The sequence below is a fragment of the Onychostoma macrolepis genome, chromosome 24, assembly GCF_012432095.1.
Source record: "Onychostoma macrolepis isolate SWU-2019 chromosome 24, ASM1243209v1, whole genome shotgun sequence".
Taxonomy (NCBI): domain Eukaryota; kingdom Metazoa; phylum Chordata; class Actinopteri; order Cypriniformes; family Cyprinidae; genus Onychostoma; species Onychostoma macrolepis.
In genome coordinates this window covers 3,381,722-3,402,997 of record NC_081178.1, presented here as the reverse complement: position 1 = coordinate 3,402,997, position 21,276 = coordinate 3,381,722, and the positions used below count along the sequence as shown (strand labels likewise).

The window sequence follows — 21,276 nt, the reverse complement described above, 5'->3', positions numbered from 1 at the left end:
ATGTTCAGCGGCAGTGACGTCACCGCTCGCGCGGTTCACCTGATGCGCGTGCACCTTCAAACAGGTAAGGGCAACAATCTTTTCCTTTTTAATAAGATCATTATTTTAATTATTTCTGCGTTGCATGGCATGTGCTAAAATGGAAGCGTATGCGTTCAAATGAGTTAACGTTAGTAGAACAGTGCTGCTCAGTTAGCACAGCTGGTAACCTGCCATTGACATTAGCCGAAGCTAACTTCCATATAGACCTGCTGCCGTTTGAAATAAATAAATAAAACCGTTTTCAATCATGTTGTGACATGGGTCTTCAGCTTTTACACGTGGCTGATGAAATCACTACAAATCAGCCAACCCAGTACCGCGTGATAATTGTAACCATGCAAAAAGTCCACACATTTACCATTTTTTTTTACCATAGTAACTGTTTCTCTACCATGTCATGTGTAGCCAATTTACCATGCTTCTCCCACCGTGACAGTAGTTTTACTGTGGTATTTGTAGGTATGGTAACCACAAGACTTTTCGTGATTTTACCATAGTAACTGTGTTTACTGTCTATTCTTTGCATTGTAATTCAATATTTTGTTTCTGTCTTGCAGTTACTTCAGATCACATACTCCAGCAGCTCTTTTAAGAAATCATCTCTTGTAAAAGCCATCACTTGTTCCTATTTTTCCAAACTGTAATCCATAATTCATTTACACACAGTTTTTGCTCTCTCTCTCTTTCTGTGCTGTACATTTTTAAATCTCATAATCTCATATTTTTTCACCTATTCTTTCAGGAAGCTGCTAGAATTAACAGGGAACTCAATGCTGATCTTGAAGAAGCTGCCAAGGAGGCTGAACACATCCTTCAACGATTCAACTCTTCACAGTAATGTTGAAGACATTCAGATATAACTGATTTGCTTTAATGAGCAAATTAAAGCAAATTAAATCCTTATTTTGTGTTAATAATAACTTTCCTTACAGTCCTTCCTCTCAAATATTTTGGTCACAGATTATATTTTGCACATTGTCTCAACATGTATATATTTCTCTTTGTTTCAGCTGAGAGGGAAGACCAAAGGAAGGCCTGTCCTGGGATGTGATTTTGGCCGTATTGTGCGTTTACGGAGAAGACCCAAAGCTGCAAAGGCAAATGGTACGTCTGTGTTGGTCTGAGCACCTTGACTGAACTGTACTGCAGATACATTTTGCACAGTATTTGATTTTTCTTAAACTTTGCTTATCACACTTATCCCACGGCCCCATCAGAAAGACCCCCAACAAAGTGTCATGTCGAAGTAGTAATAATTCATACAATTTAACAAGTCAGCAAATTCATACAAAATTCTACGACTTTTACTCCTACTTCTGTCATTGGCCATTGCCTCAACTTTCATGCAAATTGTGCTCATAGTAAGTAGTCAGAGTTTATATCATAAAGATTATATTAAGTTAATTGTATTCTTTATTAATCTTTACAAATTGGTGCGGTCTCTTCCCGTTCTAACAGTACATGATATCTGTCCACTCAGAGTCTGCCTTTCTTTCCATGTTGATTTTTATTGAACGCATCTGTCTAAAAAGCAAGAGTCTGGAAATGCTAGTTTAACTTGTCACGTGACAAATCAGATCTTCAGTTAATTGGCCAAATCAGATCACTTTAAGCTGTTCACAGCAAGAGCAAGAAATATATTGGCAAATATTTTAGCATCCACACCAACAGACAATAATGGTCTGTTTACTGTTATACATGCTGCAGTTACAGTATGTTGTTGTCTGCTATTTTTTTTTTTGTCAATGTTTTTATTGTTCATCATGTGATAAATTATTTTTCTTCCTGTCTTGCAGGATTTCTCACAGATTACTTAGTCCTTCTCCATCAGCTCTCCACAGTATCAGCTCTTCCAAAAGCTTCCACATCTCTCTCATGTAGCACATCTGCTCTCAGTCCTTTACTGCCAACTTCCAGTCTTAACAGGTCTACTTGTATTAATTTCTCCTCTACAGTCAACTGCTGTGAGCACTGCGCTCCTGTCACAATCACTATATACATATATATATTTCTTGCTCAAAATGGTTGACTTTTATAATTATAAAATTATAATTGTTATTAACTATAATTTGTCTTGCACTTAGTCACAATAGAAGCAAACAATGATTACTGGAGACAGGAGATATATTTTTAAAGGTAATAATTGTAAAATATTGAAGTATTGTTCTTAATTTTTTACCTATTTGTTTGTTAAAGGGAAGAAAATAATATTTTCAATTGGAGCCTTGAATATTATTTGGCATCTTATTTGTTTACGATTTCTATAAACAAATTCTCTTTATTTGTGAATATTAGACAATTTTTTTAAAAGGGGTTTTCTATTGCATATTTCGTAGTTACCTCTATGCAAATACATGTTTATAATCAACTGCATTTTTTGTTTTAATTTTTTTCCATAGTGCCACAAACTGGAGAGAGAATGCTGTTCTGGGCACTATGTTTATCTTGGAAAATTTTGACATATCAATAAACATTGGAAAATGATTACAAAATGTGATTTTTTTTTTTTTTTTTTTGTTGTTGTTGTTGTTTTTTAATTGTTTGTTTGGTTATTCCTATACTTCAACTGGCAGATCTATGAATGGCAAGTTTGTAGGGTCCATTTCCAGGAAACATAGAAGTGATTAATTGTTTACCTTTAATACACTAACACTAAATGTTACAGAAGCAAAATTTAAAATACTGCATGTTTGAATAATCAGTTTTTTTTTTTTTTAAGCAACTGAAATATTTTGACATTTATTTTTCACATGGTATATGCAAACTTTTGAGATTAAATATTGTACATTAATTTATATTAGTGTAAACAGTGTATACACTGGGAACCATTACGCCCTTGTTTGAAAAAAAAGATCACTGTAATCAACAAATCTATTGCTGCATCAGGGTTAACCCCACGATACAATCTGTTGCATTTTTATATCGAGTGTAGACAAATAAATCGTCAGCAGATTCTGTCCATTCACCACAAGAACCCGGAAGATCCTGTCATAGATGACCATATATGGACAAGTAAGTGTGACGCTTCTGCTCAACTGGGTTGCCATTGAAGTTTTCTTGACACTCGCCGAACTCGCTGTGATTGGACTATCTTTTAACCCAAATTAAAAAAAGGTTAATGTTGCCAAGTACGTTTTGCTTATTACGTCAGTAATGCCTTTAGTTAACAATGCAGTGTTATGTCGTGGGAAATTACCACTTTCCCGAGATCGTAACCCTAACCCTGAGCATAACTTCATTAAACTACAAATACCAGCACTACGTTCTATCGATAGAATGGCAGAGGCTCATGGGTAATGTTGTTTAAAAAGTTTAATAATAAAATAAGGGAAATTACAATCTTTTTTGAACAAAGGGTTATCTAAAAATATTCATTGTGAAAACATATATGACATATGTAAGAGGCAGGCTGAAATTTGGTATTTTACTAAGAGCACTTTTTTAAATACCTTTATACCACCTTTCCATATATGTTTGAAAACTTTGTCCAACATTATTTAATTAACATAGCATAAGTAGTTGTCCTGCCAAATTTCTCTTTAAAATTATAATCAGACTTTGATTTACAGCCATTTGAAATATTAATTGTTTTTGCTCTTCCAGGGGACTCTACTGGGCCCCTGGGGATGGAAGGGCAGTAAAACATACACAGGCCTATTCTCATCATGGACAACAAACTGTGCAGAGTCAGATTTTTTAGATTGTCTCTTCAACAACTTGCCAATATGTAAGTTGCAAGTCACAGTTATCTTAGAATAAGAATAGACCCTCCCAAAAATATCTACATCAGTGCTCCATTTATTTCATTAGATCAGGAGCAGGAATACAGTGTTGACAGTAAACAAAGACACCAGTTTAAACAAATATATATTGTGACACTTCATTGTACTATTACACAATGTCAAGTGTGTCATTCAGTAAGACAAGGTACAGACAGTGTGTGGTTTATGGTGCAAAACAATTCATGCAAAGGAAAGCATCATAATATAAAATACCTAATTTGTATCTCTGTGTCAAATATTCCTCATCTTTGTCCTCCTCAGGTGCTAATCATCTTGCTAATAGTACAGTACAGGACTCATGTTGATTTTTTTTACCCTGGTGCATCAGCCTCAGTTGTGCATGAAGTGTCTGTAGCAATACAGTCCATGCAGTCTCTTCTAATGCATCTTTCAGCCTTTATGTAACTGACTGTCTTTAATATGACTAAATGTTCATGTCTTAATTAAAACACTCATGATAATTATGTGTATTGTTTACAAAATTAAATGATGCATTTACCAAACACCTAATACACAATATTCCCCATACTTTATTATCCAACACCATGTGCAATACTTTACTGGAGGATACATCATAAAGATAGCTAAAGTAGCATATAAAGACAAATCATATTCAAGAGAAATAAAAATGGGTTATGTTAAAATCATGTTATTTTAATCAGATGAAGCCACCCAAATGCAAGCATTTCTTCCTATTGCTTGCTTGTCCATGTCCCTATCATAAACTTCTTCCGTCATAAACAATTTGCAATTGTTAACCAGCACCCTACAGTACAACTGATGAACAAAAGACATGTAACCAGTTCAAATCAAATCACTTTATTGTCACAATACCATGAACGCAAGTGTACAGGTGGTGAAAGTGGATGACAAATACTGAATATATATGCAACACACACATATAAGGGACTCAATACAGATAGAGAACACCATATGGTAAATATTATACTATACAGACAGCATGAAATGAAAACAATAATCACAGTATACATATACCTTTGCAGTGCAGTACAGTATGAATTAGTGCAAACAGATTGTCAGGATGCAGAATAATAGTGAGTCAGAGTCCAGTCAGTGGAAGTGATGGAGTGCAGTGCATAAGAGGTTGGTGTGCTGTGTGTGGTGTTACTGGTACGAGCTCAGTTCAGTCTGATTGTCTGTGGATAGAACTTGTCTCGCAGTCTGCTGGTGAAGGTTCTGCGATAACATCTGCCTGATGGTGACGGTGAGAGCAATCCATGGCTCGGGTGGCTGTAGTCTCTGACGGTCCTCCATGCTTTTCTCACACACCACCTGGTCTTGATGTCCTGGAGGGACAAAACATGTATTTAGGGTGTGGTAAATCAATAAAAAATATATTGTATTTTTATTTATAATTGTTGCACTGGACTTACCATTGATTCTTGTTGGAGGTATGAGCTAAAAGAATCCCTCCACCACTATCTTGTTTCTTTTATGGGCTGTAACATCTGCGCTGTCACAGTAGAGCTGTTCGTAAATGCAGTCTTCACAGCAGATATCTGATGGGTTCAGGCAGCAGTGCTTCACTTGGTGGCCATTGAATTGATATCTTTATCAACTGGCTTCATCTTCCTTCAAACAAAGAGAGAAAACAAGTCAACGATAACTCCAGAGAAGTAGTGTAGGTGAATACAGGTGCAGGTGTCAGTACTCACCATATTCAGTCATTTCCTGCCTAAATCCCAGAGATGACGCACAGCTGATATGCTCATTAAAGGATCTATAAAAAAAGATGTACTTTTGTAAGATGTGTATGTGAAAAATGACAACTGGTGACTTAAAGAGTATTTTGAGAGATCAACATCAAATGCTGTACCACATATAACTGCATTGCTTGAATACAGACATACCAATGGAAATGTGCAACTTTCCAGCTTTCTCTTTTCTGTTTGGGCAGAAGAAGACCATGTTCATGCCTCAGTCATCAGGACGGGTTTGCCTGTTGACTTGCTGTGACTGATTTTCTTTGCATTTTTGGTCTTCAGCTGTAAAACAAGAAAATATCCATCGACCCCATGTTTAATTATTACTGTTGTTTAATCATAAATTAAGCAGTTATAATAGTAAACTTCAAGCTCAAGTTCCCTGGAAGCTCTAGCGGGCTCCTGAGTTCATCTGTATACATCAGATTCACAGTCTGAGAAAAGGCCATCATGCAAACTCTCAGTTTACACCTTACAACAGAGTATAAAAGAATGTGTAAGTGAGTGACAGAGTAAAGGAATAAGATGCAGAGAAATAGGCAGAATTGTGAGTGTAAGTTTAGCAGAATGAGAAGAAAACAGAATTAGAAAAAGCTGTATTCTTCAATAGCAAGCTAATATGAATTCTTTTAAATATGATTACATGCTGACGGTATTACAAGCAGTTTAAAGGCCTCTTCACACCAAGGATGAGTCCACACCGCAGCTATTTGACATTTAACGACACACAGAAACAATATCATTGGAATCTCTTTCAGAACAAATTTTTCCAGATGATGAACAATCAAAACATTGACAGCCAATCAAAATCCACCAGACTTTAAAGAGCTTGAGTATTTAAATGGCAGACAACATAACTGCAGCTCGGACTTATAATAAACAGAACGTTATCATCTGTTGATGTGAAAAATAAATAGTTAAAATAGTTATTATATTTCTTGCTCTTGGTGTGAACCACTTAAAGTGATCTGATTTGGCCAATTAACTGAAGATCTGATTTGTCACGTGACAAGTTAAACTAGCATTTCCAGACTCTTGCTTTTTAGACAGATGCGTTCAATAAAAATCAACATGGAAAGAAAGGCAGACTCTGAGTGGACAGATATCATGTACTGTTAGAACGGGAAGAGACCGCACCAATTTGTAAAGATTAATAAAGAATACAATTAACTTAATATAATCTTTATGATATAAACTCTGACTACTTACTATGAGCACAATCTGCATGAAAGTTGAGGCAATGGCCAATGACAGAAGTAGGAGTAAAAGTCGTAGAATTTTGTATGAATTTGCTGACTTGTTAAATTGTATGAATTATTACTACTTCGACATGACACTTTGTTGGGGGTCTTTCTGATGGGGCCGTGGGATAAGTGTGATAAGCAAAGTTTAAGAAAAATCAAATAATGTGCAAAATGTATCTGCAGTACAGTTCAGTCAGGGGGTCGTATGTTATGGTAAAGTCATAATATTTCGTTTCGTTTTTTTCTAAAGCTAATTTATAAAAACGTTTGGAGCACTTTTTGTTCGTTAAATGTAAGGTTTTTTTTATTATTTTTATTTTTTATTTTTTATTTTTAAGTAAAGACCAAGCGGCCAGCGGCAGACAGTGGGCTGATCATAGCCTATGTTTGATCAATTTAGCCTTCTCAAATCATCACGACTTGCCTAAAATACAATCTATAGATATAAAACAAGCATATCACAATGTTAGTTTAAATGTTTGAACTATATAAATGTGCGCTAGGTGCATATCTAATCGTTTGTGTGAAGACTGGAAGCTGAGGTGCACTTTGCAGGACATGGAGGCGCCAGAGAGGTCACTTGCATTTTTTTCTTGATAGTGGAAACAACTTAAAATATGCCGTAATTTTTGCTTATAAAGGTAACAGTAATACATCATTCGGAACTGTAAAGGGTCTACTTTTGTTTGTGTGCATTCACAATATTAACAAAACGTTGTGCTTTTATTAAAATAAATAGGAAAACAGATGCGCTTGCTGTCTGGTCTTGAATAGGAGCGCTTCACAATGATGAACCGAAAGAGTCACAAATATGATAAACATGTCTATAGAAAGCTTTAAATTACTACTTTAAAACGAAATAATTCAAATCGAAAACAAAAACTTTCATTATGTAATCCGTAAAGATGCATTTCTCTCTAAAGTCACGTCCAATGAGGAGATGGCGAGTCATTTTTCATCACCGTCTAAAATATAAAAATAAGGAAAAGCCTAAAACAGGCCCGATTATATATATATTCTGATTTTTATGTTGCTCTGCTCGGAATTCCTTAAGATTTAAAGTATTTTCTGCAACACAATTTTGTCTGATATGTGAATTATTTATTAGCCTATTTTTAATCCATGCAGCAAAACAGCTTTAAAAATTACTTTATTGCATTCCAGATGATTTTAAAGAACTTTTCAGGGTAGCTTGAATGTAAAACATTGTCCTGAATTCGTTGTATTCCCATTTGTAAAATAGGCTACAATTGTTGACCAGTCTGAATTGTTGTAGTCTAACCCGATGAAAGTGCGTGTAGCACGATTTTCTCTTTCTATTTGACGCAATGTTTATAAGCAGAAATTGACTTTGGCATGCAAAAGACTGATACATTCATTATTAATGGCATGGCTGGTTCAGTCGACAGAAATACGGGACAAACGGGCCTATAATTTACTGCTGAAATGTTTGCGGGGCAAATCTCAGGTCAGTCTGAGCGCTCGTGGTACGCACAGTGCGTCCAGCCGTACACCTGCAGGCGCCACTGGTTCAAACCACGGGAAGTTTGTCCCAGTTCTGGGCAAAACAAAACAAAACAAAAAAAAAAACGGGAGATTTCTTTTTTCTTTTTCTTTTTCTTTTTGGAGAACGACGATAGAGGACAGATCCTGCAGGTAAATCTTTTGTAAACTAGCGAGATATATTAATATTTCTTGGATTTAACACATTTGGGGACAAACTGTTTTTCACTGGACGCTTTCTTTAACTTAAGTGCGACAGATTGGATTCGTCTCGTGATTGATTAGGCCGACTCATAATAAAGGTATGAAAGTGGTCCTGTTTTGATTTTGCATGTTTTCATTTGTACTCCTGACACAAATGACTATATAACTGTTGAAGCATCAAATGGAGACCAGTATGAAGCTATACCTGACTTTTCAAAAGATGTCTTGTCTACAAACATTTATGGAAAGTCTATAGTGAAAGTGAAAGTATTTTGTCAAACGCGTAATAATTCAGACATTTTAAAATGTGACTTGTCTAAAATGTCAATGCAGTTATATCAAGAAAAGATCAGACCAGAGACGAAGACAACATAATGTCAAAAAGAAAGGAAAACTTATGAAAGGTATTCTTTAACTTAATAAAAACCGTTTGCGCATGCTTTCTGTCCATCAGACGGTCATATTTCTCTTTCTGACGGACAGCACGGTTCAGATCGGCTGATGGACATGAGGTCTCTGTTGATACTGTCAGGTAAAAACACTCACTTTCTGCGTAAAAAGTCACATGTTTAATGTCACTAATTTACAGCATTTGATTAGTGGCCTAGACGTAGTGTAGAATTATACTCTTTAGAACCATAAATCTATGTTTATATGGTTAAAATGGGGAAGAATCCCCAGTTTTTCACGGTGCCTTTTGTGTCCCAATGAAATAATCTAACAGAATTAATATAACAACAAATAAATTTGTGATTTAAAAACATAACAATAATATGGAGTTTATTTTGTGTCTTTTTTATTCAATCAAACATACTGTGTTTGAGAGCAAAACTAATAATTTTATAATTAAAAAAAAGTTTGCAAAAAGATTCTTCTTAAGGCTCAAAAATAAAGAAATTGAAAACAAAATAATTTGCAGTGCGTGTAAATCTTTGAAAAATCATATTTTTCTTTGTGCACTTCAAACACTTTTCATCACGAACCCACAAATGTTGCTCTCTTTTCTGCTCTCTTTTTTTGCGGGTCTAATGCTGCGTTCAAGTGCTCCTGGGACGTTCGTACTTACGAGTTGACAAGTCGTTATTACGACGTCGGTTGCGTTCAAGTCACTTTGGTCGGAAAAATATGGCGATTTAACTTTTCTACACAATTCAACTATTTTTTTCCCTCTACATTTACATAATATTGAAAGAAGAATGTGCATCATTGTGTTTTTTTCTTTTTTCCGTTTTTATTTAATTAATGAAGGTGATGTAAACTGAATAATTATATATTCTATTATAATTATACATTATAATATTTTGTATATGCAACTTATATAGTTTTATTGTACATTACAAAAAATAATAATTTTATTAATTTCAACAATTTTACCGACCCTGCATATCTTTAGTCTTTGGCTGCGTCCATTGCATCCGACATGTTTTTTCACTGACACGCCCCCAACTCGGAAACTCTGGGCTTAAAGAACATTCCGAGTTTCCCACTCGTAATACCGACTTTGTGGTGGCGTTCATGTGCGTTCAACTCGTAAATACGATGTATCCGACATGACTTGAACGCACCATAAAACTTTTGTTTTGTAGAGGGCTCCCACATAAAGCACTGTCGTGATAGATAATAGCGTTCCATCCAGAGCCAAATTGTTTCTAGTTTTGGTTTTTGGTTTTTCCACCATGGAAAACACATTGCATCTGAATTTGAGTGGGGAAGCCACACTGTTAAAAATTGTCCTGTTAAAAAAACAGTAAATAACTGGCAGCTTGGTTGCCAGCAAGGAACTGTAAAATTAACAGTATCTTACTGTTGGGTAAAATTACAGTTGGTTACTGTTTATTAAAAAACAGTAAATAACTGGCAGCTTGGTTGCCAGCAAGGAACTGTAAAATTAACTGTCTTTTACTGTTGGTGAAATTTACAGTTGACTACTGTTTTCGCAAATACTTTTTTTGCTCTTCTTCACAACTAAACAAACAATGTGTAAACTACAATACAAATATACTATGCCATTGTGTACGCTATTGAATAATGGCCTGCTAGTAAAAAGGACAACATTTTCTTCTTTTTTAATATATATTTGTACCCTTTGAAATAGTGACTTGAAATGTAACACAAGTAAAGCAGCTTTAAAGTGTTGATTCAAAACTTGTTTTGCTTTATTAAAAAAAAAAAAAAAAAAAAAACTTTCTTAGAAAAAACATTAAAGACAATAATTGAAATTTAAGGGGAAGAAGTGGTCATAACAGAAATAAACTCATATTCAACATATTCCCCAAATCAGATTCTGACTTACAGAACATTGGTACAAAATGAAAACAAATTGTAAAATAAAGCCCAAAGCTTATTACATTTATGACAATAAATGTACATTTCAGCTGTATAAATGATAAATAAATTGCTTTAACTCTTTAACAATTAATTCTAATAGGTCATGCAGGCTGTCCAAAAAAATAACTCTGGACACAAAGATTAAGTGAAAAACTTGGAGAACACCTGAGTAAATGTTTTTGAGTGAATAGAAATTAATGAATACCTGAAAAATAGAGATCAAGAGACTGTGTGTGGGTGGGTGTGTGCGCACGCACATTTTTGTGACAAATGAGGACATAAATTTGTGTAATGACAGGTATTACAAGGAGCAGGTGACTTTTCAGGACATTACCCCATGTCCCCACTTTTCAAAAGGCTTATAAATCACACAAAATGGAGTGTATTGAAAATCTGAAATGGCACAAAGTTCGCTGTAAAGGGTAGGTTTAGGTGTAGGGCAATAGCACATACAGTTTTTACAGTATAAAACCATTACACTTATGGGATGTCCCCACTTTTCACAAAACAAACGTGTGTGTGATGTGAGTGTGGTCTGTGGTGTGTAATACTTGTATAAAGTCCAACTCAAAATCCATAAATTTTTTAAGTAGACTGCAGACACGAGGGTTCACGGTTTTCTTTTTCTGGGTGACCTTCCCATCAGCTTTGATATGACTCCTCCAGCCCTGGTCCCTTTTCCGGATTTATCTCGATGAACCACCTGAAAAACAAATGTGTGTTTAGAATTAGTGTGGAGGGGAAAAAGATGGTAACACTTTATCTTAGGGTCTCTTAACTAGTTGCTTATTAGCTAGCATATTACTAGACTATTAGCCATTTATTAGCACTAATTAAGCACATAGTAATGCCTTATTCTGCATGACCTTATTCTACATCCCTAATCCTACCCAATACCTAAACTTAACAACTACCTTACTAACTGTTAATAAGCAGCAAATTAGGAATTTATTGAGGGAAAAGTCGTAGTTAATGGTGAATAAGTGTTCCCTATTCTAAAGTGTTGCCAAAAAGGGTACTCACGGATAACATATAAATATTAAAAGTATATAAAATTATATTCTTGTATCAAGAACACTTCACTTTACTTTGTCAGGAAAGGAAAGCTTTCTTAAGAAGCTCCAACACTCAGATCTTTTGGACTGAATGATGTGTTTCAGTCTAGATTAAAGATATCTCTTTGTTCAAGCATTGACATAACACATCTTATACCCTACTATTTTAGCCATGTCTGACAGAACTGTAACATATGCACATGATCATCATTTTAATGATGAAGGATGGGTCCTAGATGAATCTGCTTCCTTTCAAGGTTTCCACCAACACCTCACCACCGATAGACATTTTATTTCCTTGACATTCACCTACTGCTCACTGGGGCTCAAATATTTGACAGGAAATTTCTATTTGATGCTATTCCCTGTTTATTAGGGCCAAATGTTTCAATGAAACATACATTTTCTGTATAGCTGCTTTAAAAATATATGTATTGTAAAAAGTGATATAGAAATAAAATGTGAAGTGAATTGAATGTATGCATCCAAGTATCTAACCTTTGAATAAATTCCAACGTGCATGCGTCTTCAGCTTGGTATTGAAGATTGAAATTGTTGTAAGTAGAAAAATCAGCTGCAAGCCCAGACAGAAAAGCCGGCTGGATGCCCTCACAAATGATGTGCTCCTCAAGGCTGATCATCCAGTGCTGGATTCTTCTTCGTGGTGTTTCACCTGAACCTTTAAAAAGAAAAACACATTTAATGTTTTAATTTAATTCACATTTAATTTCAGCATTGACATAACATTAATTTGACATTGCCAGATTACAATTGAATGCAAAGAAAACTAAAATCATTGTAAACAGTCACAGAGTTCAGCACTTCTAACATAAGAAAAGCATTTCAACATGGACTGGTCTGGACAGACCTTTAAGTCAAAATGTGTATACTGTAAATTGTGTATTGTAAAATGTATTTTCATTTATATTCAGACAACAAAGAAAGCCCATCCACTGAAAGTCCACACAAGTGCATGGTAAATAAAACTCAATTTCAAACATGCTAGCTTTACACATGAAAACATTGGTTCTCATACTTAGCTTTCGTGTTTACATTTTTAAGTGCTCCAAGCATATGATTTCGATTCAGAAATCCAGCTAATAAGTATTCTATCACTTTAAATACAAAACCAACATGGATTGATGCAAAACATAACCAACATAAAAACAATATAAGCACAACAGTAAAATCCCTTAGAATAAGCATGTCATACAAGAACATGCTTACCCAAATTTGCAAACACACCGAAATTTTGAGTTTGTTCGTTTGTTTTTTCAAACAGTGGAGGTTTAACGCGTTAGCAAATTCTGCAAACTGATAGCCTATTAGCCTATTAGCAAACAACACCGCCATTTCAGCATGTTACAGAGCCATCGATGTGATTTCAATCCAACAGTGTTTGAAAACTTAACTTTGCATAGGAATTATCTCATAACGAATGAAACTCACCCTGTAATTGGGAATAATATAATCCGAGTCACAGAGTCAGAAATCCAGTTGCACTCGATGATGTCGCATTTGGCGCGTTTATCACTGAAAAGAGCAAATAAAAGATAGTGTCACTTCCGATATCCACTATACAGATTAGTTGCAGTAGCAAATGTAATGTATTTTGTCTATGAAATCGCGCAAAGCAAAGGGGAACTTGCCTGTTAACAAGACGGATGAAAGTCCCGGCGTGCTCACTGCAGTTTACAAAAATACTGGATAGTAATGTTTTATTTCCTTCGAGTTATAAATACAGTAGAATGCCGTTATATTGTGTCTACGTCATTTCACAAAAACGAAAAAAACAGTAATGTACTGCTTTTGAACATAACAGGATTATACTGTTGAAATTCTGCCGTAAATTAACAGCAATTTTTAACAGTGCACAGTGCTTTATATGCACTCTAAAAATGGCTGGGTTAAAAATAACCCAATTGGCAACCCAGCGCTGGGTAAATATTGGACCGAACACATGCTTGGTTAAAGTAACCCAGCATGCTGGTTTACACATTTTAACCCAGCAGGCTGGGTTGTTGAGAAAACCCAAGATATAGTCATTTTTACCATTTATGTGTTTGCATTTTTGTGTTTCTGGGTTATTCTTGCTGGGTTATTCTCATAATTTTGCCCATGCTTAACAAGACAATCATGGATTAATACATAATGAAGAATACAGGTTATTTAGACTGTTAAAAATGATTTTTAATGCCAACTGACATTCACAAATGTGTTAAAATCTGTACCAATCACAAACATGCAATTTTCTTTCTTTCTTTTTTTTTTGTCCAGAAAATGCAAAAATCACAGAAATACAATTCTGAATGACATGTGTCCGTTTAACTGTTTAACTACTACATTTTTACATGTTTAACTATTTAAATACACAGTGAAATGACATTGACAATTAAAATTTAAAAAGAGAATGCAAAATAATTTAAAGATGTCCTAAAATTTATATCAAGTATATAAAGACTCCTTGGTAGATGCGCACTGCTTAGGGAAGTTAAAGGTATAGTTCACCTAAAAATGGAAATTCTGTCATTAATTACTCACCCTCATGTCGTTACAAACCCGTAAGACCTTCGTTCATCTTCAGAACACAAGTTAAGATATTTTAAATTAAATCCGAGAGCTTTCAGACCAGGGCGAGTAATTAATGACAGAATTTTCATTTTTGGGTAAACTATCGTCAAGCACTTAGAAAGCTTTGAAGCAAAGATCTACAGCTGAGAGCAGTGTGCTCTGCTATAGAGCCCGTCTATGAAAGGATATTCCAGGCAATTTCAAAAGAAATTGCAAATTATATTTTCAATTGTGTTTTCCACATGTGGCAAATTGTGACAATCCAAACACAATTGCAAATCTTGTACACTCGAAATCAGAATGCATTGTGGGTAAAAAGTAGTGAAGGAATGTAGGGAATTTAGTCGTTCACTCAAGCATGTGTCCGAAACCACTCCCTATCCACTACATAGTGCACTATGTCGGGTGTCAGCCATTTTGTAGTGCTGTCCGAATTCTGAGTGAACGACTTCATTACTTTATTCACAATAAATTTTACGGGTAGCTTGAATTGTCATGAATTTCGTTTTATTCCCATTTGTAAAATAGGCTACAAATGAGTTGTTGTAGTGTAACCCGATCTCATGAAAGTGCGTGTAGCACGATTCTCTTTCTATTTGACGTAATGTTTATAAGCAGAAATGGACTTTGGCATGCAAAAGACTGATACGTTCATTATTAATGGCATGGCTGGTTCAGTCGACAGAAATACGGCTATAATTTACTGCTGAAATGTTTGCTGGGAAAATCACAGGTCAGTCTGAGCGCTCATGGTACGCACAGTGCGTCCAGCCGTACACCTGCAGGCGCCACTGACCACAAATGACAAGCATGAAATGATGGTTCTCAATTCCGAATTGGGTTTCTGCAATGTGCTCCCCGAGTAAGAACGCATCCTCTGGAAGTTGAAGAACAGAAAAAAACAGCAAGAGATAATGAGAGAGAGTACCAGTTCCTGCTGTAATAATGTTACATGTAAGTAACGTTAGTTACGATGACATAATATTATAAATGGTAAAATAACCAAAATCTTACTTGTGAAAGGTAATCCCACGCGATCTGGTATCTGCGCGGGTTATTGCAACCGTAAACTGCACAAAATACGGGCATAAATTGCTCGCTCTCCGTTGACTCTGGTGCTAGCGTAGAGTGAGGAGACCCAACCAATATGGCGGCGACGCTGGATTACGTTCCAGCATGTCATGAGGCGTCTATTATGTCTATCCCTGCGTCCCAATGTTCATACTATCCATCCTAAATAGTATGTGAGACTACAATAAGGGTGTCCCAAAGCATAGTATGTTGAAAAGAGTATGCCAAAAGTCCCCGGATGGTCTACTATTTCAGGTCGATTTTTGAAGTGTGGATCCGAGCACACTCTAATGGCTAAAATTGCCCACAATCCATTGCGCTTTGACAAAGGATTTGGTCCAGAACTACACGAATAAAAAGCGTAAGAAAAACTACAAACGTGGCGGATGCGCGCGATCGACCTTTATGTCTACAAAAAGTGGTCGGAGTTACTAATAATCAACATTTAAACTGGTAAAAACTTTATTTATTGTTATCCGTGTTATATTTCATCTGCAACAGCAATGTGAACTTTTATAAACATCCATTTGGTCGTTAACTTTTAAAATATGAGCAGAGTTCTCAGCATGAAAGACCCGCGACTGGCAGATCAACGAGCTTTTTTCTAGGAAGTTAAATGAAATGAAATGTAGAGGATGTTAACTGTGACAAGATGATTGACAGGCCAGTTTACAGTGACAGGGTGCGTGTAACAGATGCGACATGAACAGTCCGTTAAAGACGCAGTTGTGTGATGTGATAGTATGTCCCAAAGCTCTTCTACTACACACTTAAAAGTGTGTACTTTTTCTTCACCAAAAGAGTACATACTTTAAGGGCGTAGTATAAGTAGGCACATTGGGACGCAGCACATGCTACAACCGATGTACACTGGCTGAAGCACTATTTCCCACAATCCAATGCGGAGAACCGACCAGCTGTTAGAGAGAGCGGGAGCGAGCGAGTTTGAATGAGAGATGCGTTTAATTTTCAAAAATGATGATTTTTAAAAATGTTCGTTGGTAGCTTATTCATTCTTATGTTAAATTAACGGTCGCCTGAAGGCGCTCTACGGCCATTGTCATCTTATTTGAGTGCAAAAACGCTGCTCGGGAGAGTTTCAAGATACTACAAACAATAAATAGATAAAATTATTAACATGTGCTAATGTGAGTTTATTTTTGTTGACAACATTTTAATAGTATTTAATGATTATGACCATATAAGCATTACAAAACAAATTAATAATATACCATCAATGAAACCACAAAGCTGATTACAATAAAGTCATTTTAAGTGTTATTGCTATTAATATTATTTTCTAAAATGAGGTACATGTAATATAAAACTACATATGTGACTAAGATGTTTGGTAACACTTTATTTTGATGGTCCCTTTTGAACATTCTGTTGACACTAAGTAATGTTGCATATGCTACATGCTGGTATATGCTACTCTTTTTATGCCCCCATTTTTTTTTAAAGTGAAAGGATGAATGCCTTATATTATAAACAGTGACATTTAAGACTTGCATTTAATTCACCCCAGAATCGGCCATTTGCACATTTTCACTTAACTTCTGCTACTTCACGGAGTAAGGATAATTATGAAATTAATATTAGCCACAACAGAGGTGCAAATTTTGCAATAGGCTACATAATTCAAATTTTAAAAATTAAATAGACCGCAGCAATTAACATTTTGTCAGAACCTCTAGTAAATTACAAGCTATTTGTTTAGTTGTCTATTGAGAATCATAGGAGAATATGCCCAAATGACACAATTTAGTAACGTTTTAATGAATAAACGCTAAACAGACATCGAATGTCATTAACAGGTCGTACCTCAGAAATTTCTGATGACTTGAGGGAGAAGTTCAGGCAGTTCTCTCTAGACACCGGCATCCTTGGGGAAAACATACTGCCATCAAATGGTACATTTTAAGGTTTAATCAATCCACAATGTTGCTTATATTGATGAAATTTTTGCTAACTTTATACCTGCTGTTCTACAGGAGAATGCTCGGCTGCGTCTCGACCAAAAGACCAAAGAAAGACAAAGACAACTTCTGCTGGTCCGATCATTTCACCTAAAAACAGATGTGAATTTGCTGGCCTTCTGTCTGCTTGGTTTTCATCTTTTTTTTTTTTTTGTTATTTTGTATGGAAACATCAGTTTTTCTTTATGTTGTGCTCACAATGACAAACCAATTTGCAACTACAGAGCTGATCCAAATGATGCATTTTAATAAATTGAACTAAGTTTTTGATGTTTCTGTATTGAAGTGTGATTAATCCAGATAAAACATCAGAAAAACACTGTGTGCAACGATACAGTCAGAAGGCTCTACAAATCGCCATGGTTTACCAGGGATTTACTGTAGTAACATTAACTGCACAATGGTATTGTGGCAGAAATGTGTGGTATTTATATCAAATTTATTATATTAATGTAGACGTGTATTAAATGTTTTAAATGAGTAATGGAATGTAATTACACTATATTTGTGATTAAGCTATAGGCTAGCGTTTGTGCATTTATAATAAATGTATTTAGACTACTGTTTTACATATAAATAGGCTACCTAGAAACCATCTAGTTGGATTTTTACCACAGTATTGAGGTGCTATATGTGTGGTTTTAACTCTGGTTATCATGATGTAAATGTATGCTACTGTGGAAGAACAATGGTTAATTTTAATAGAACTCAAAGTGTCAGAAAAATAAAATTTCACCATATAAAAAAGGAGGTTGCTGCAATTTTTTATACAGATGTTACTGATTTTGATAATGAACATAAATTTACATCTGCATCCTAACTCAAACTACTACTGTCAACTCAATGTCAAATGTGCATTTCTAAGACACAAAAAATTTATATTATTATTATTGCATGTATATATATATATAAATATTATATATATATATAATGTTGGGAGGGATAGGGATAGTGGATAGGGAGCGGTATCGGACACAGCTCTACTTTCTGATTGGCTGGTAGGTGGCATTTAACTCTGTATAACTCGAGACAGCTATGAACTCGGCAGAGAACTTACCTCCGTATTTCCTCGTCTATTAATTGTATAGTAATTGTAGCGGGACAAGTTATCCCTTCTCAGCGTGAGAAATACAAGGTGTGGCGTGAGAGCGTGTGAACTGGTTAAAATGCGTGTGTCTCACGGTGAATGCGTGAGACTTGAGAGCCCTGTCTTGTCATGGCGAGCAACAGGTCGTTTACTGGGTAAGATAACTAATTTAACATCTTAAACTCAGTGACAAAGTGAACTTAATTATTCTAGCTGACAGCCCCCAATAGTAAAGCTTCATTCTTGGGTAAAGTTGGTTTTATGTTCGCACATTCACACATTTCCGCGATCAATAACTTTCTAATTATATGTGCAATAAAATTATTTTTTGCAAATTCTAATCAGCGACATCATTGTCAACCTACTACATTTTTTTCACAATCGATCAAAATGGCCAAGTATTGTTTTAATGTCATATTTACTTGCGAATGTCCGCTGAATGTCCAATGTAGTGTGGTTAACAAAGTAATTGAATGCTGAAGTCCGAATTTGCGAATATAAAACCAACTTTACCCAAGTAAGCTTCATGACTGGCATAAAGTTGGCTTGACGTTGGCCGTTCGATATTCGCATATTTAGGGACCGTCTCTAAAGTTACATGCGATATTGGTATAGCTATATTTTTCTAACTTCAATAGCATATGAGCAGAATGACTTACAGTCATGAAGCAAAACTGTAAACTATTCATCTAGTTGTCAACTACCGGTATAATGCACACCTTTTACATTTTTGATATTTATTAAAATCTACTGTAAATCATATGTAAAAATAGCTATTTTTCAGTACCGAATGCGCTCAAACTCAAATTTAAAGCTCAATAGCATTTGAGGAGAATGACTTACAGTCATAACACAAACTATAAACTGTTCAAAATCAAAATCATGCAGCGCCACGTACAGTTTGCCATTCACAGTTTTCTAAAATACAACGATTTGGGACCGATGTCTGTACATTCTGACTTCACCCTAGTCTGCAACTGTGTATTGTGCATTTTAATAACAGGTTTTTTTTGTATATCTTTACGACCTGTGCACTGACAACTGCAAAACTTTAATACTTCAATAGTACTTACTTCAGTAGTAACTAATGATAATCAGGACTTGTGAGCCAGTACCACTGTAGCCTTGCAGAGACTTTGCTTTGAATACCTTTTAATTAACATTTCAATATGTCCCTGACTTCTAAGGGGTGTTTAAGAAGAATCTTTTTGCAAACTTTTATTTTTTAACTACAAAATAATTAGTTTTGCTCTCAAACACAGTATGTTTGATTGAATAAAAAGACACAAAATAAACTCCATACTCCCCTCTCCCTCGCTCAGTCAAGCCTCATAAATGATCAAAAATAGAACATTATAGAGGAGTGAGAGAAACATGCTTGTGTTTTCAGTGTCGGAATCCTGGTTGAGAAATGATGTATCCTTCTAGAAGTGACGTCACTTGATTGTACAGTATTTTACAAGGGTTTTATTTTAATGAGGGTAACAGGGCTGACATGAAATCAGGGGACACCAATAAAATGATTTATATTTTATAAAAAAAAATAAATAAAATAAAAAAAATGTATACTTATGGCAAAAACATTACTTAACAATGAGATTGTATTTAGAACAATATGCAAATGTGATTTTTGTATAATTTAACCTTCAATTTGGGAATTAAAAGTCCTGCTGAAAAAGAACAATCATAGCGAGGGACAGGCCAAACACCTTACCCTTATCAGCATAAATGCTATTTAAAATAATATTTAATTGACTTTAATTTGATGTAATATTGATAAAAGACTACATAGGGGAGGGGCATCATCCAATGTCAATACTGTTACCATTTTTAAAATGTAAATTTAAACAATTACTTATTACATTTAATATAATCAATATCTGCATGCATCTAATTACAATACCCTTAAAACAGTAGATCTTTTAGAAATGCAATGTGCTCAGTCAACAAAGAACTGACTTTTTTTGCTATTGTCCTCCCACATTATCGACACTATTTTCCTGTTTAACATTGTAAAGTTGCTTTGACAATCTGCATTGTGTAAAGTGCTAAATAAATAAAGGTGACTTGATTGACTAATACAACTATGGCAAGTTTACAACTATATGCAATTTAAAATGGTAAAACTTTACAGTATTATGTAAACAAATATGTGCAGTGAAGCACACGTGTGTCCTGTCATCCCTGTTACTCTGGTCAAACCTGTTGCTGTCATTAATTTCCTAAAAATTGTAAAAATGATATTTGATACAACTTTCCAGGTTTTTCTATTGTAACTTTAACTATATTTAATTTTGGACAAAGCCCTTTTTGTATATCTCTTGTAAAAAAAAATAAAATAAACATTTCTTAATTGACATGTGGTCAAAATTTAAAACAAAAATCCAAAATGTGAAACAATCACAGTGAAAATAGTAACTTAAAATGTTGCGTATATCACTATAAAACTATCACATAGTTGTTCTAATTAAACTATAGTATATAGTAAAGCTTGTGTCTGTAACAGGGTTGAAAAAATAGTCATAAAATAATAAATGGCACAGCCTGAGATGGCACAATACAATTTATTGTCATTTTAAGGTCAATTTCTTATTTCATGGATATATAAAAATTAGTGGTGGGCCGTTATCGGCGTTAACGTGCTGCGTTAACGTGAGACTCTTATCGGGCGATAAAAAATATCGCC

The 21,276-nt window shown here is 35.0% G+C and overlaps 1 protein-coding gene and 3 long non-coding RNA genes across 4 annotated transcripts in view; 2 read left to right on the top strand and 2 right to left on the bottom strand.

The window, feature by feature from the left end:
• Positions 1 to 4,694: 4,694 nt before the first annotated feature.
• Positions 4,695 to 5,829, bottom strand: LOC131533818 (uncharacterized). The gene is made up of 4 exons (XR_009269213.1): positions 5,696 to 5,829; positions 5,501 to 5,565; positions 5,219 to 5,417; positions 4,695 to 5,131 (listed from the first exon to the last, which is right to left on the bottom strand). It is a non-coding gene; the product is annotated as an uncharacterized LOC131533818 (long non-coding RNA).
• Positions 5,830 to 11,470: 5,641 nt separating this feature from the next.
• LOC131533817 (uncharacterized) lies at positions 11,471 to 14,508 on the bottom strand. The gene is made up of 3 exons (XR_009269212.1): positions 13,332 to 14,508; positions 12,381 to 12,561; positions 11,471 to 11,530 (listed from the first exon to the last, which is right to left on the bottom strand). It is a non-coding gene; the product is annotated as an uncharacterized LOC131533817 (long non-coding RNA).
• Positions 14,509 to 15,302: 794 nt separating this feature from the next.
• On the top strand, positions 15,303 to 18,271 carry LOC131533815 (uncharacterized). Its single transcript, XR_009269210.1, has 3 exons — positions 15,303 to 15,977; positions 17,342 to 17,437; positions 17,519 to 18,271. It is a non-coding gene; the product is annotated as an uncharacterized LOC131533815 (long non-coding RNA).
• A 261-nt stretch (positions 18,272 to 18,532) lies between these two features.
• The window catches only part of LOC131533738 (uncharacterized), a 65,972-nt gene continuing 63,228 nt past the window's right edge, over positions 18,533 to 21,276 (top strand). The window contains exon 1 of the mRNA XM_058766197.1: positions 18,533 to 18,745. Coding sequence (XP_058622180.1) covers positions 18,670 to 18,745 — 76 coding nt within the window. The 5' untranslated portion in view covers positions 18,533 to 18,669. The remainder of the gene's footprint in view (positions 18,746 to 21,276) is intronic.